This window comes from Austrofundulus limnaeus, unplaced genomic scaffold (genome assembly GCF_001266775.1).
Source record: "Austrofundulus limnaeus strain Quisiro unplaced genomic scaffold, Austrofundulus_limnaeus-1.0 Scaffold624, whole genome shotgun sequence".
NCBI lineage: Eukaryota > Metazoa > Chordata > Actinopteri > Cyprinodontiformes > Rivulidae > Austrofundulus > Austrofundulus limnaeus.
The window spans coordinates 156,869-169,032 of record NW_013953026.1 but is presented as its reverse complement, the minus strand read 5'-3'; the positions used below and the strand labels follow the sequence as shown (position 1 = coordinate 169,032).

At 39.6% G+C, this 12,164-nt stretch overlaps 1 protein-coding gene across 1 annotated transcript in view; it reads left to right on the top strand.

Annotated features, from left to right (window-relative positions):
- The window catches only part of slc8a2a (solute carrier family 8 member 2a), a 74,779-nt gene that overhangs the window by 43,667 nt on the left and 18,948 nt on the right, over nucleotides 1-12,164 (top strand). Inside the window, exon 2 of the mRNA XM_014027219.1 lies at nucleotides 8,409-8,827. Within this exon, the coding sequence (XP_013882673.1) occupies nucleotides 8,480-8,827 (348 nt within the window). The 5' untranslated portion in view covers nucleotides 8,409-8,479. The remainder of the gene's footprint in view (nucleotides 1-8,408; nucleotides 8,828-12,164) is intronic.

Sequence of the window (12,164 nt, the reverse complement as noted above, 5' to 3'; positions counted from 1 at the left end):
ATCTGACGTGACATGTTCGTACGAACCCTTTGTACGAACAAAAGTAAGAGAAATTTAGGATAAGAATACGAACATGTTCTTGCATGAGGCCCATTGTTTGATACAGTAAAGTTGGAAAACAATTTAAAAAGTTTTAATATGATCTCCTTTTTTACAAAAAAATGTTAAAGAGTTAAAGTCTCACTACACTGTTTCACTGCACTGTGACATTAGATGCCTAACGGTAATAAATCATCTATGATGTGACACATCAGCTGGTCTAAAGCTCTGTAAAGAATTAAGAGACCACTTTAAAATGATCAGTTTCTATGACTACACCATTTATAGGTATATGTTTGAGTAAAATCAACATTGTTATTTACTCTATGAACTACTGACAACTTGTCTTTGAAATTCCAAGCAAGAATGTAGTATTTATTTGCAGAAAATGAGAAATGGTCAAAATGACTACAAAGATGCAGAGCTTTCAGACCTCAAATAATGCACAGAAAACAAGTTCATATTCGTTTAGACACAACAATAATGTTTTAACTCAGGAAGAGTTCAGAAATCACTATTTGGTGGAATGCTTTCAAACAAATACAGGGAAACTGCATGGTCTCTTAATTTTTTACAGAGCTGTACATACCTTTTAACATCTATGATCAAAGTCACAAGCATACATGGACATCATTCTTCAGAGGATCRTTGAGTTGTTACCATGAGTCAGACTGCATTCATTTTCTGTTGGTGTTTGAATGATTAATCTCAACTTTATACATGAGTGCTCTGCATGTCAAAAGAAATGTCTCCTCTGCCCCATCACACTAGGTAACAGGAAGAAAATATTAAACCGTTAAACCCTCTTTACTGCTGGCACTTCTTTCAGTGTAAGATAATCCTAGACAATCACTTATCAGTGGTGCTGACAGACAGCGTGTGTCAGAGGCAGTAAAGAGAGATGAGCTGTCATTAAGCTCACTGTTCACTGTGCATGGAGAGGAAAAGTGGACCAAAGCGCTGTTAACAATCAGCGACCCCTGCCTTCCAGGTATGAAACAGGCTTGTAAGTAGAGAGTGTKTGTATTTATTTTTGCACTTTATGTTTGTCTGCACTTTTGCATGTCTAAATGTACAGTTTCTAAAGAAAGAACTTGGAATGGTAAACAGCAGTTTTCTTCTACTTAATCAACCTGTTTATTAAATTATCAATCAAAATAATTAATTATTTTATAGCTAACTAATAAGTCTACCAGGTGCTTCAACCAAATGTTTACAGGCCTGCTCATTGATGACATGAAGGGAAAAGATACCCTACTGTATTTAGGAGCATTTATCAATAATGCATCTACTGTAGCTCTTCTAGTAACAGCTCCTTATCAGCTTGCACTCATTATCCACCAAAGCTCCATTGATTGCTGCTGGTCATCTGTGGGGGGGAAACCTTTGCACCACTTACAACAAATCTGCATTTGGAACTTATAAAAGAGGAAACTTATAAAAGGAACTTAAAAGAAGAAAAAGATAAAAATCGAAATCTTTTCTCTGTAGCTTAGGTTACTAAAACATTTGGTTATATTTTGTTCTGAAAGTTTTTGGTTGAAATTGTATGTGGTGTGTGAAGTTTTTGGTGTTTTATAGAGCCATGAGACAACCATGGTCCTAAAATATTTAACTGTAGCATCATAAGAGAAAAGCTACTGGTATTCAACTGTTTTTCTTCTCAGCCTTATACTGATGGTTGTTAGGTGTTCTGTTGTTGTGTTTTGTTTACACAYAGTTGAAGCATATTTTTGGGTAGGCACCCACTCAATGGTGTTAGATGGCCCTCTGTCTGAGGTTGTGGTAACCATAGCAGACCTTGGAAAGTGAAATGCGATGCAGTGGGCTCGGCGTGCTGGATTTCTGAATCACAACTTTGTAATGAGCTGGCCGAACTCTAGCTGCATCAAAGATGCAACATCTGAGTATCTATTTCAGGACTCACTGGTTTAGGTGGTGTGGAGACGGAGCTCTTAAGAAAGACTCAAAGACAGAAAGTGTTTTCTCACACCTGTAYATCCTCAGAGAAGATAACACGAAAACTGCCAGCAACATTTGTCTCACATGTCAGGTTTGTGAGTCGTGTGGTGAATAGGCATGGGCCGATAAATGGTTTCAAGGTTTAACATAGTTAAAAATTCACTGTGGAAAAAAAATACCCATTGTTCTTGTCAGTTTTCTTACAGTTTAAATGTCTGTCAGAAACAGAATCAGAATTACTTTATTTGTGATTGTACAGAGCACAATGAAATTCTTTTCAGAACAACCCATGCAATACAGACAAAAATAAAACATACATAGGGGACAGGTGCCTGAGGCTGTAGCCATTAGAAGGCACTGCCCTTGCGTTAAAAAGAATAATAGCAAACATGAGGGGTAGATGTGACATGAACCCAGAACAACGGAACCAAGAACCAGGACATCTGATAGGTAAAAGGTAAGTGCTTTTATTTACTGGTGCAGTGTTGATATCCAGGCTGCAACAGAGGGGAAGACTGATTGGTGAGTATAATGTTGAACTTTAGTTTCAAGATGCAAATGGTTGTTAGAATAATTGTTTCTTTTCTTACAGGAGGGAGGAAGCATCTCCTTAATCCAAGATCCAGTGGCTTCAGGTAGAGTGACCCAGAGGGAAGGTGAGTGAGCAGGTGAGTGGTTTGTGTGGTTCACGTGGCAGGCAGGCTGGCTCCAGGCTTAGTGGCGGGCAGGTTCCAAAGGCTCTCTTGGTTAAACACGTGGGCATAGATTTCCTGAACAATGGCAAAGACAAGATTACTAAGAAAAGACTTTGACATTACTTTCTAAGAGGCTTCAGTTTACTACCCAAGTAGCGATGATGCTTCAGTGCCGACCAATGGTGAAGTGAGCCTTTTAAAGGAAACCAGGAGCTCATCAGGAGGACGCACCACTTGTTGCCAATTAGCCAGGAGAACACAGGAGCAGAGCACCAATCATCACGAGGGATAAAAAAAAATCATCTCATGCTGTGTCCTCGCAGGACACTATGTGAGTTTGCAAGAAATAAMCTCTGCATAGAGCATATATAAAATGGGGAAGGAATGGGAGCAGAAGAGATGATATCACAATGGAATTGGGAAAAGATTGAGAGCAAGGGGACGAAGGGTACTGGAATCAGAGGAACTAGCCTTTGGACTGTGGAGGAAGTTGAAGCCCTGATCCAGCTAGTCCAGAAGTACACAGAGTTGCCAAACTCTTGTGCTAACAAACTCATAGCAGATGAGWTGGGGACTGGCAAAACAGCAGAACAGGTGAGGAGTAAGAGAAGACTCCTGCAGAAGGTAGAAGCACACGATGTCCCAGATGCAGAGAGTGGGCATGACAACAGTACTGGCATGAGCTCTTTGGCAGCTCTGATTGCTCTACCGTCTACCCCAAACTTAGCCTCGCTGAGACTAAGGGAAACGTTGGAGAGGGGAGACAAGGAAGGTGAGAGCGAGATCAGGGACATTGCGAGTATGGTCAGGGACATTGATCAGAATCCTGAGATGATTGAGTCTTCAACATTGGATCTCATTAATGCATTAGGTGGGAGGTGCATCCTCATTGAAACGCGTTCGGACCAAAAGATCCGGCTCAATAGAGGCTGGGAGAGGTGGCTCTCCCCGAAGACTAGGGAGTATAGGGTACACCAGCRGCTATACCAAATGGACACGGCGCGGTTGGCCTCCCTAATCCTGGATGGAGAGGCCAACTCTCAGTGCACGCTGCCAGTACCATCCCAGTGGTTGGCAATTTGATGATTGGAGCATCACAACGTTGGCCTTTGCAGATGATCTTGTACTGTTGAGTGGCTCGACTATAGAGATGGGGAGGAATCTGAGGATCCTGGAGTCTTTCTGTCAACTGACTGGGTTGAGCGTTCATCCTAGGAAGTGTCACAGGTTCTTTGTTGACAAAAGGAATGTTGAACGACTGCCTACCATGGCAGATCGGTGGGTCTGTGATCCACATGGTTGAGCCGGGGGGTAGTGTGTTATTTGGGTGTTGGCATTGACACAGGGCTTGACATTTTGGCACCGAATCTGGTCTCTCAACTCCAGGAATGGATAGAGAAGATCAAGAAGGCTCATCTTAAACCCTCACAGCGGGTGAGGGTTTTAAACTTATTTACTGTTCCGAGGTTTTTCTATTAGGCAGATTTTTGCRAAGTGCCAGTGTTGAAGCTAACCAAGTTAGATGGAATGGTGCTGAAGGAGGTCAAGGAGTTCTTCCACTTGGCCCCTTTAACTTGCAATGGGTTGCTCTACTCGCAGAGTAGGGACGGGGGACTTGGAGTGGTCAAGATGGAACGGTTGATCCCCTCAATCCAAGCAAGGCGGATTTTGAGACTAGCCAGATCTGAGGATCTGGTTACCCGGACTGTTATGGTATAGTCTGCCCCACATGTGGAAGCCAGATTCAGATAATCACAATTGTTTTGGGTCAGGCCAACACTGTTAATTATTGTCCACCTTAAAGTCTCTCTAGAATGTCTCAATAACGAAATTCCAATCATCTGAATWTCTTGGTCGTTCTCACCTCACCGAGCATACAACTTCTCCAAGATCTATTCCATCCTGCCAGCTAGCTAGGGAACAACAGCTGACCTGTGACCCTCAGCAAGGATCGCCTTCAGTTTGCGATTCTGCTCCAAAAGTGTCTGAGTCTGAGTGTTGACCGGTCTGCATATTCCATCACACAGGTTGGGCAGCCTCATCATGACCTGAACGGCTGCTGACACTTTTTGAATTTCACAGTAGGTCAGGTATCCACCAAATCCAATGAACAAATAACCTGCTATTTAGTCACAAGCAACCTGATTGCAACCTGCATTTATTTGTTATGGAAGGAGACACACCCAAACATAAATAGATACACACATACACATTCCTGTTTACAGTGCTTTATCAAAAACTGGACAAATCTGTTTCATTTTTCTAAAGGAACATTTGATTCTGCACACGACAGCAAAATCTTGAATAAGCTCCCACCTCACTTTGGAGTGTTCAAGATTTTGCAGTGTGTCTCGCTCAGCTCCTGCTCCTCTGTTTGTGATGCAACTCTAACAGGAAGTGGTCTTCACGTGTATTCTTAGGCATCCAGCCCATCGTGTGCTGACAAAACTTACAAAGTTTGTCTCTAGATAAATAATTGCAGGGGTATTGTTCTATCCTAAACTTTACCTTAAGCTTCATATTTTTGGAGCATGTTGCTTTTTTATCGTCTGCTTTTTTTCTCTTGTGCTGGGAGGGGGCTCAGTGATCTCACCCTGCATGCCTGTTACAAGGTAACGGCAGGTACAGGGAGCGGTAGCGGACAAAATACAGTGCAAGTCCACTCCGCGACTGCACATTAAGCATCAGAGTTGCCTGGAGTGGAGGAAGAAGAGGAGTTTGAGACATTGTGGTGCAAGAAAAGCATGCTGCATGACTACAGGCYGAGTTTGACAGCACCTTTATGGACTGAACCATCATCAGACCAATGGCACACTAACCTAACAGTCCATCAGGGAAATCCCCATGAGTCTTGGATGCCAGTGTGGCCCTACCTCTCTGTGTGTATGTTCATCTGTCTGAAGCATTAGAAAAACTCATGATCAGAATGTACAGATTTAAATGAAATGCTAAGAAAGAAATCATTTGCTGTACATCTACATATGATTAACCTTTATAACAGAGCTTCCCAAAGTGGGGCCCCAAGCCATTTGATTTGGCCCACCAGCAGTTGTCCTGCTAGGTTGTAATCTCCTGGACTATGTAGAAACACTATCTTTCCATGTAGTCATTCCAACCATCCAATTATATAAGGAAATGTAGTGCAGATAGTCCTAACTCATGGTACTGAATTGATCTTTGCATTATATTAAGATTAATCATAAAATACAACGAACTACAAGAGACATTTAGATTRGAATAGAGCTATCAGGATTCATGACAGATGATGTCTGAGGCAGGCAATGAGAGCRRRCAGACTTTTTCTGTCAGGAGACAGAAAAAGCAGCTAGGTGAGTTTATTGTGCTGGAGCAGTTCACAGCTGCTGGACCTGAGAAGAGAGGGAAATGAGATGAGAAGCCAGATCTGAGGTGGAGGCTGGCTGATGCRGAGGCAGACTTACAAGTTGGTGAGCTGATCCAGGCCTGGGTCCAACAGGCAAGACTGGAGAACTGATTGGTGGTGGTGGCAGGTGGGCTCATATGGTGCTCATGTCTTGATCAATATTTACAGGTGGTACTGTAGGTGAGTATTTACAGGTGCCTTGGAAGTAGGAGGTGATATTTACTAGTGATGTGTCCTTCTGTGTCGAGGCTTCGAAGCATGTGCCGAGTAATAGAGGAGGATTTTTGTGGAGCACGTATCGAGGCTTGTGTTGGTGACGTATGTAGTGACGTTCGAAGCCTCGCTGGCGGGTCGTACCACATGACTGATTCAGGGACTGGTTCTCCTGTATGCGCAAGATTCAAGAGGCAATAAACGCTGCTGAATCTCCTGTAACACTATGTTGTCATGAAATTGTTTTGCATGCATTTAAGTTGTTCAGCTGAGCGACTTTTTGTCCGATTGAACTAGCAAGAAAGAGGAAAGTTTCCCCAGTCTCCTAATAATAATAATAATAATAATAATAATATGCACATAGTAATAAAACATTGCTGATAATAACTACCAAAATATTTTAAAAAACTCAACACAGTGGATCATGTGTTCTGATTTTTTTCTCATTTCTCCTGTTGTAAAAGATGGTGTCTGTTGTGTTCAAAAGAACTTGGATAGCCTACAACAGACACCATCCATCTAAAAATAAACTAGAAAAAGTGGGGAAAAAATGGAAAAGTTGTTTTTAAGAACAAACTAATAAAAAATGTGTCTCTAATATCATCAGCACCATCTCAAAATCACATTCACATCAATACTCTTTCCCAATTTTTCTTCATGCATTTTCCTTTGTGAACCAGTTAGTCTAACAAAAACAGAGATTAAAATAATATTCAAATCAAATTTAAACTTTATTTGTGGTCATTACAAACACATACACTTTATTAACTTAAAGCTTCATAAACAAGTCACGTCATAAACTTCACACTTATTGTCCACTTGATGGCGCAGTAGAGCAAATGAAGCATGACCATCTCAAAATCACACAAGCACATTCACATCAGTACTCTTTCCCTATTATTCTTCATACACTTTCCTTTGTGAACCAGTTAGTCTAACAAAAACAGAGATTAAAATAATATTCAAATCAAATTTAAACTTTATTTGTGGTCATTACAAACACTTTATTAACTTAAAGCTTCATAAACAAGTCACGTCATAAACTTCACACTTATTGTCCACTTGATGGCGCAGTAGAGCAAATGAAGCATGACGATGCTTCGACTTGTGTGGACCAGTTGGWTGGAAAGCTTCAATGCATCATCTCACCATCACTAATATTTACAGACACAGGTGCAGGAGGTACTTCAGGGTTTCACCAGGTTAGTGCAGGGCAGGTCCTCAGGAGTTTCCAGGCAGAGAGAGATACAGGAGGGGATCTAGGTGAACTTCACTACACACAAGATACACAGGACACTGATTAATAACTTCAAGAGATCTAAATACATAGGAGAGGCTGAGATTACCARTACCAAAAATGACTGATGAACCAGCACTGGATGGAGGCAGGTGAGGTCCTKAAATGCAGCCAGGGCTAATCAGCTGCAGCTGGCTCAATCAGCTGCTAGACAACAGTGATTGAGAAACCACAGACAGACTCCAACAAGAGCACACATCTAGATTTGCACACTTTATAAAAATCACAAATACAAAAATTTTTATTTGTGAAAAGTCCCATGAGCCTTTGACCAAATGTCAACTGCCCTGATCTGTTGAACAAAATATTTAGTTTTTCTTTGAATAGAATCAATTTTATGTAGATTTTTTATTTARCACTATGCCCAATGTATACTTAAAACGTTTCTGTGGAAAAGTTTGTACCTTAGGGATTGTTTACATACATAATGTGCAGCCAGTCATTACTGAATRTTTTCAGAATTTATTGACAATCTAGTGATTTTAACTGTTGTTTTTATTTTTGAAGCTCATGTATGTATGAGGATGAACACACACACACACACACACACACACACACACACACACACATATACCTGTTTATGTCATACATGGGATCCATGTTCACTGTGACCATTATGGGCTTTCAGTAAATGAGGGATWCCAACAATTTTGTCCATGTGTGTATTGTTGCAGCAGCAAAGCACCCTTGCAGAAAACATTAAAATAAACATTTTTGCTGGATGCTAAATTATTTTATTTTAACAGTGCAAGTTCTTCAAAGAATTATTGAATATATTATTTGGTTAAATGAATGATGCACACTGTTTCTGCTTTTCTAGGTCCATCGTGGGACCCTGCAGCTCCCCTAGTGAACCCCAACCCTTGAAGATCTATCTGACTCAAGGAAACCATGGGACTCTTCCCGGTTTACTCCACTACATTCCTCTTTCTCCTCCTTTCTCTGCTCCTCCTCTGCTACCCCTGCATCTCCCTCAGGTCTCAGGTCATTGAACGAGCAGTCAGTCCTGAGCAGACCCACTCCTCGAATAACACCACAGTGTTTGAAAAGAAGAAATGTGCAGGTGTTGTGGTGTGTAAACCTGGTATTCTGTTGCCGGTGTGGTTGCCACTCAACCCTCCACTAGGGGAGCAGGCAGGAAGGGCTATCATCTACTTCTTGTGTCTCATGTACATGTTCCTGGGTGTGTCCATCATTGCAGACCGCTTCATGGCATCAATAGAAGTCATTACCTCTCAGGTATTGTTATGTTTAATGTTTGTGCTAGACATTTCATTTGTAATTTGTGTTTATTTGTTTTTTTCATGGTATAATAGTTTGTTTTAGAGTTTGTTTTAGTTTTTCTGTCTAAAAGGTGAATGTTAATAAATTCAGCTTGACACTGTCTAAGAATTATCTACAAATTTTCTACAAATACATTTTTCTAATTAATACCAGTTTTTTAAGATTACAAACTAGCCACCTTACTTAGTTCTGTACAGCAAATGCGTGTTCGATAATAAATGGACTGTATTTATAGAGCACCTTTATATCTAACCAGAATACTCAAAGCTCCTTACACTGTAATCTGTGCCCTTGTTTATCCATTTACTCAGCAGTCTATTACTGTATGTCTCTACAAAGCAAATCAAGATCGATCATTCTATGGAGACTATAATCAGTGCTTTAACTCCTGTCAGTGTATGAATGGGATTTAAAGCACTGATAGGAAGGACTCCATGGAATGATCTGAGAGTCTGAGCAACTGAACAAGTTGTAAGCAAGACCAAATGAAAGTGCACACACGAGACAAAATAAAAAAAAGAGTAAAATGGCTGAGACTGGAAGATTGTGACAACATAGCAGTAATCTACAATTGATTCATAACATCTATAAACAGTCAAACAGAAGAGAACAAAACAAAATGTGTCTTAATAAAAGTCAATAATGTATAAAATAAATATATTTAAAAAAATGATGAGCTCTTCCACTCAGAGGTTCTGATCCTCAGTCAGTGGATCGGAGAGCTGGATACAAACTGATGAGAGCAGATCAGACAACTGCAAAACTTAAAGTTTTCAGAGTCACAAAGAAGGATTTCTTTAGGTCTGGTTAGGTCACCATTGTAACAGAGGCTGAACCCAGTTTCTGTCAGTAAGAAGCTCTTTCTTTACCTGGTGATATTGAAAATATTACAATGTGACTGAAACAGTATTTATGTGTCATAGTTCTACCTGCTGCTGTAAGATTTTAAACTAACAGATTATTAAATGCAACAAAACTAAAACTTCCACCTTCCTAAAAGTCAAATGTAGAGCTCTGATTCACATCTAAAAGGTTTCATTTTAAAATTTAATATACTGCAGTGTTTATTTAGGGATGTATAAACATATCCCATGGATTCTAATTTCAGGTCAAATTATTTAATTTGAGCCAAACCTATTTCTTTATTTATTATATTTCAACATTGCCTGGCCCTTGCCTTCCTACGCAGCTCCACTCAGTTCTAGTTTCCCTTCACTGCTCCGTCTGGGACTTCTCCCATTGACAATGATTTCGCTGGCAGATTTTTAGCCGGGCCAATCAGAGAACAGAACATTGATTTTCTGCACAGTGTCYGCTTGTAGTTTATTTTACCTGGGCCAATCAGCAAACAGAAGGTAGAGTTTTGAATGACGTCGATGTTCTGCGCAGTGTCTGCTAGTTAGTTTACGGCAGTGGAGGAAGAGAATGAAGCCAGTCCGTGTTGATAAGGCTTCCAAATTAAAATAAAATTGTCTGACAAAGCAGCAGCTCTCATTTACAGTCGCCTCGTTCAGCTTGGTACTTTTCTCCTCTCAGTAGGGTTGTTTACAGCAGGGGTTCTTAACCTTTTTAACCTTGGGGCCCAATTTGTTCAACAAAAAGTGACACGAGGCCCAGTCACACATTACCATATGGATCAAAATGATAATTATTCTAAAGCTTGGTTTAATTTGTATTGTATTTGCATTATAACTAAATAAAATACACTTAATTTAAAACTCCTGTCAAATATTCACAAGACATGATTATGACAAGCATTTTTTTAAATATTGTAACCTGCCCATAACAATTATTTGAACAAATACAACTGTCAGTCAACAGACCACTCAGGCTTATCAGCACAAATATAACATTTTTTACAACAAAACAACAAAAATAGATAATTCAGTAAATAAAATTGTGATCAAAAGATACATTCAAAAATATTTAATGTTCCAAAAAAACCCTGTAAGAATAAAATTGATAAAGTGCAAATGAAAATAAAGCCTTTTTAAACTTTTGCATGGTAGAACCAGACACTCCTCTTCATATTAGTGACAAACAACAACAGTAACAACAGCTTTTTGACAAAATGCTTAAAAATAAATTACAAAAAGTGCAAATTAAAATATAGCTGTATCTGCAACTGTATTTGATAATATTTGAACTTTTAAAATATTGCATGGTAGAACTAGAAGCTGCTCTTCATATTAGTGACAAACTGCGTTACCTTTATTTTTACCTTCTACTTTTAATTTAAAATAGGTTTCCATTCTCGGCAGCTTTCTAAGATTCTTCTACGTATTTTTTTTCTTTGATTTGATCCATCAAAGAAAAAAAAAGATTCTTCTACGTATTAAAAAAAGTTGTTAAACATCTGAGTGGCGCACTACCGCAAACTACTGGTGAGAAAGTGTATTGCACCTTATTCAAAATCAATGCGGTCCCACGGCCCTCTGCTGCCCAAAGTTAAAAACTGTTGTTCTTTTGAGGCCCTGAAGGTGGTGCTCGCGGCCCACAATTAGGCCGTGGCCCATAGGTTAAGAATCTCTGGTTTACAGCACACGAGATTTCCGGTTAGCTTCTTAGCTTAGCCTCCTTCACACCAACAACACACACATGCTTCAGCAGAGGCCACACCTCCTGCAAGAAATCAGTTTTCTAACAGACCCTTGTACGAAGCAAAGTGAAGGACGGTCTGGTTTAAACCAGGCTAATTTCAACATAAAAAATATAAAAATCTGCTGTAAAACTTGAACACACTCACAGACCAACTTTTATCACATTTTATCTTAAGAAGCTGCAGTTTTGTTTCAGCAAAAAAACAAATGTGTTCATTTTAGTAAAGATCAGAACAATAAATAAACCTGAACAACTGGACCATCAGTCTAACATTCAAACAGCTGCTGATTCAGACTGTTAATAAAAATATTCACGTTTAAACTTTAATGGCTGATCATTTCAAACATAACTTGGACACCATGGAGAGAATAATTGGCTTTTATACAGTATCTATGGATCTACCTGCTGACAGAGCTGAACTCTTTGTTACTAGTTTTCACAAATAAAGCCTTAATTATATACACACCTTGTTTTACACAGAACAATGATACAGTATGTTTGTTTTAAACTCACCAGGTGAGGCTGTGCAGGTAGAGAAGTTACAGCTAACAGAAACTTGAAGCCAGAGTCTATTAAACATACAGTGGTTAAAATAATTATTGAACACGTCAACATTTTTCTCAGTAAATATCGTAAGTATCATGTATTTTAAGATGCCACTTCAAAAACACCAAGAATAACTGATATGAAG